Consider the following 4,523-nt stretch of genomic DNA (forward strand, 5'->3'; position numbering starts at 1 on the left):
ACAGTATGGAAAGGAAGAAATAAAAGAGTACCTTTACCATGGAGAAACATGACAAACTTCAGCAGGTGACCAAGGTTAGCATCAACAGTGATAAATGTTATTATGTACCCTTTACATCAGGTAATGAGAATGGCATTTTCCCTTTGTTTTCTTCTCCAAAACACATAATGATGTGTAACCATAAGACAAAAATCAAGCAAACCCAAATTTTGGGGCGTTATAAAAATACCTGACTAGTACTTCTCAAAAGTGTCAAGGTCATCAAAAACAAGGAAAGTCTGAGAAGCTTTCACAGCCAAGAGGAGCCTATGGAGACATGATGACTAAATGTAATGTGGTAACCTGGATGGGACCCTGGAACAGAAAAAAAGACATTAGGGGAAATCTGAGTAAAGTATGTACTTTAGTTAATAACCATGTTATCAATACTGGTTCACTGTGACAAATGCACCATACTTAGACTGTTAATAACAGGGTATACTATGTGCGGGGTAAAAGGAAACTGTGTTGTTTTGCAATAATTCTATAAATCTACAAGTGTCCCAAAATAAAAGCTTATTTAATAAACACTGTAAGCAAGTAAAAAGTTACTGAAGAGCCAGCAGGGAAAATTACATAGGGAGACGGGTCTATTAAAATAGTAAGACAGGGCTTAACAGGAATTTCCTGGGAGGCAATTCCAAAGAAAGAAGTGTCAGCAGACAAGAGATTAACAAGTGAGAACAGCACAGCATCTGGTCACTCAGACTTTTTTCCTGGCTCACTCTCCGGTATCTCAATGCAGTGGAGACAGCTATATGTAAACACACAGACAAATCAACAGAAAACATGGCAAGGAGTGTTAGAACTTTGTAAAATATAAAGGCCCAAGTGACTACTGGGTACTACCCACCTGGGTTAGGGTAACTCTATTGTAGGTAGAAAGGAATTCTCCACTCTTCTATTGGGACATAGTGTTGCTTTGGTCCATCACAGTCTCCAGCCCACTAGTAACAGTGGGGGCCTCAGGAGGGTACAGGATTCATAAGAAGAGGCAGTGACCAACAGACATGGCATTACCCAGGTGAAAGTGGCATCCATCTCTCAGTTGACTAGACTTATTTCTGTGCTCAGGTGAGACCTCCCTTACCCCTCCCCCAAGTGTCTGACCAGGTACTGGTCCTGCCAGTCCAGGGGAGAGGGTAGGAGCCACCACAACACAGCTCATGCACTACCTCAATTGATCTTCTCTACAGCCCTGGAAGACAAGTTTTATACCCATTTCACAGATGACAAAGTTCTCTCTTACAGCAATGGATCTGTAGTGACCATTGTTTCACTCATCCAGCTTCAAGTCCCAGAGGTAATGTGACTTTTACCTGTCATTTTACTTCCTGATAAGAATTTTAAGTGTCTCTACTGTCTTAATAAACTCATCGGACAGCTGTTTTGATTACTTATGAAAATTTTCGAAAAATTTATCTTTTATTATTCGCATGACTAAAGTAATCTGTATTTTTAGGAGGAAATAGGTGAACAAAAACCATCACCCACAAACACCATTAATCTTCTAGTGGACAGTACTTTCAAGGTTGTTTTCTATATATATAGACAGGTATCTTTGTAGTTTTACAAAAATGTACTGATGCCACATATTTGGTTCTACAAGATGTGTTTTTTAATTTTACAATGCACCATTAAACACTATTTCCATGCATCAGATGAAAATCTGCTACTGAAACTTAAGTGCTGCAATTAGGTCTAAAGGCTGCTGGTAATAGGAGGACACCTGGTAAAATATTAGCATAAGGTTAAAGCACAGGGCCTGATTAATGTCTGCTGGGACACTACACATAAGGAATGTCTTCAATGTCCCTTCGTGGGGCCCTGCACCCACCCCTGAATTCCCTTGGGCCTCTGGGGTAGAAGGGGTCCTGTAAATTTCTTTGCATCCACAAAAATCCTCCCAGTTTCTGTTTGCTTTTTCTCTTTTCATCTTCCACCTTAGCCATATTGTCAAATTCTCTTATCATGTCCTCATTGCTGAAATTCATATCGTGTACAGCCTCTTTATACTCTTTGAGGTACTCAGCCAGCCCCTTGTCGGTTTTTCTCTTGGCTTTCCTGGGTATATCATCCTCAGCTGGGCGCTTTCCTGCAGCCCTTGTTTCACTCTTTGGCTTTTCTTTCTCTTTTGGCTCTTTATTGCTCTCTGACTTTCTCTCCCTCCCGAGCTTTCCTCCTTCCTTTCCTTTCCCCTCACTCTCTGGCTTTTCCTCATCCACTAACATTTCCTCATCTTCTGTCTTTCCCTCATTTTCTAACTTCTTCTGATCTTCCAGAGTACAAGCTACTTCTGGCTTTCCCTCATCCTGTGGCTTTTCTTCATTTTCTGTCTTTCCTTGATTCAAAGGCGTTCCTTCATTTTCACTGCAGAGCTTTTCCATGTTGAGATTTCCCCTCCTTTTCGCGTCCTGGGGGATTGGGGTGGAGGGAAGAGGAGACAAAGAGGAGCTGTGGGAAACTGAGGGCACGAGGGTAGATTGCACGTCCAGATAGCACGGGCATCTTGCCCCTAGTGTGGGATCCCCTACCCTGGCCAGACTTCCAAGTGTGCCTTCTGCCCACCCTTTACCCCACCATTGCTCCCACACACACGGGCCCACCATTGCCTGGCAGGCCCAGTCACTTTCTCTACACTCCTTCAGCCTGGGCAGTGGGGCCCCAAATTCTGCCCAGGCCATGCCCTCCACACTCTCAACCGTTCTGGGTCGCTGTCCCTGCATCCACCCCTTCACCCACCTGCAGAGATTCTGAACAGGTTGCTCCTCCTCCTCAGGCCTCGCAGAGTACTGGGAACAAACACGGAGACCTGCAGACAGACAGGAGACTGGGCAGGGACTGCGTGCTCAGTGGGCTCACAGGGACTCAGGTCCCTTTCCTGCAACTGGGCGCTCCTTGCCCAACGTTTTCCTCCCCTACTTTCCCTGCACCCCAGCCGCCATTTCTTTCCAGGCCTCGGGCATCAAACTAGGATGCTTTCCAAACTAATTTTGGATCGCTGAGTCCTTCTTCCCTAGAGGCAATTCGCCTGCTCACCCTCGCTGTCAACATATTTTTCTACGGACGGAATGGTAGAAAGGGTTTAATCTCACTGCTGGGGCATTCCCAAGCCCACCATGTACGGTTCCAAAATGGACGGACGGGAGAGAAGAAGTGGTGCCTGGAAAGCAGGCATGGATACTTGGGGTGTTCACGTCAGTCCCCCACCGCCCCCCCCCCAATCCAGTCCACTGACTGCTTGCTCTCCCGCAGCCATCCTGCACAGTTTTGCCACCGCCATCTCTATCTACATTCGGGCCAGTTTCCTTGGACCCAGGCCCACCCCCAGTCTTTCCCACACGGTACCCATCCCCCCCGCCCCATTCCAGGGTTCCGCAGGCTGCGTGGAAGGCCCTCACACTAACCTGAAAGAAGCTAGAGCAGCAATTAGGAGCTCAGGGGACGAAACAGACGGGGACCTAACCACAGGCAGAGAGGGCAGGCACCCGGACTGGTGCCCACATTTGCGCCTGGCAAGTCACGTGACCGCACCAGCCGGCGCTCCCGGCTGCCAGGCCCCGCCTATCAGCTCCGCCCGCCGGTTGCCCACAGCCCCGCACCTCTCCGGAGCAGGTATAGTCTCACCTCCCGGGCCCTTTTGTTCTTCTTTTTGTTGAGAAGTTGGTCTAAAAAAGAATTTTAAAGAAAATCACACAAGCTTTTTTTTTTTTTTTTTTTCTGATGGGTTGGACAGTCCGGGGAGGAGTCAATAGTTGCTCTTAAATACCATTGAAAGAACGTAGACCCACCCAGTAAAATCGTTTCAATGTTAACTTCGTACAATAATAGTATGAAGAGTAGAATATTGCACTTTAGAAAAAAAGTTAGGAAAATGTTTCCCCAGAAAAGGGAAAAAGAAATTGTCCCTTTTTCTTGACACGTACAAAAATTCTTTTTTTTTTTTTTTTTTTTTGAGACAGAGCCTCAAGCTGTCCCCCTGGGTAGAGTGCTATGGCATTATAGCTCACAGCAACCTCCAACTCCTGGGCTCAAGCGAGTCTCCTGCCTCTGCCTCCCAAGTAGCTGGGACCACAGGCGCCCACCACAACGCCCGGCTATTTTTTGGTTGCAGCCGTCATTGTTGTTTGGCAGGTCCGGGCTGGGGATTCGAACCTGCCACCTTAGGTGTACGTGGCTGACGCCTTAGCCGGTTGAGCTATAGGCGCCGAGCCACGTACAAAAATTCTAATGAACATAAAAGTGAAATTATATTTCAAATATAAGAACAATTAATTTACCTCAAGTTAGAAACTGAATATACAAGGGACAATGACAAGACCGTATATGACAAGAGAACTGCGACCTACAACCTTTGCAGCAAACACCCCCAGTAGCCAAACCACAGTCTTCAGAAATCTCCATGACTTGATCAATTCTCCAGCCTTCCTAAGTTTTTGGTCCATGACCAACAAGAAAAGGCCAAATATGTTCCAGGAATTTGT

The 4,523-nt window shown here is 46.2% G+C and overlaps 1 protein-coding gene across 1 annotated transcript; it reads right to left on the reverse strand.

Annotated features, from left to right (window-relative positions):
- Positions 1-1,533: 1,533 nt before the first annotated feature.
- TCEAL4 (transcription elongation factor A like 4) lies at positions 1,534-3,493 on the reverse strand. Its single transcript, XM_023508436.1, has 3 exons — positions 3,447-3,493; positions 2,782-2,851; positions 1,534-2,453 (listed from the first exon to the last, which is right to left on the reverse strand). Exon 3 carries the CDS (start codon positions 2,424-2,426, stop codon positions 1,827-1,829), a length of 600 nt encoding a protein of 199 aa, XP_023364204.1. The 5' UTR covers positions 2,427-2,453; positions 2,782-2,851; positions 3,447-3,493; the 3' UTR covers positions 1,534-1,826.
- Positions 3,494-4,523: the final 1,030 nt, after the last annotated feature.

Source organism: Otolemur garnettii, unplaced genomic scaffold (assembly GCF_000181295.1).
Source record: "Otolemur garnettii isolate 467f Iridium unplaced genomic scaffold, OtoGar3 scaffold00248, whole genome shotgun sequence".
Lineage (NCBI taxonomy): Eukaryota > Metazoa > Chordata > Mammalia > Primates > Galagidae > Otolemur > Otolemur garnettii.

Bases quoted from the DNA above. Each gene is read 5' to 3' on its own strand.
- TCEAL4 (XM_023508436.1), bottom strand. From the start codon at position 2,426: ATGGAAAAGCTCTGCAGTGAAAATGAAGGAACGCCTTTGAATCAAGGA.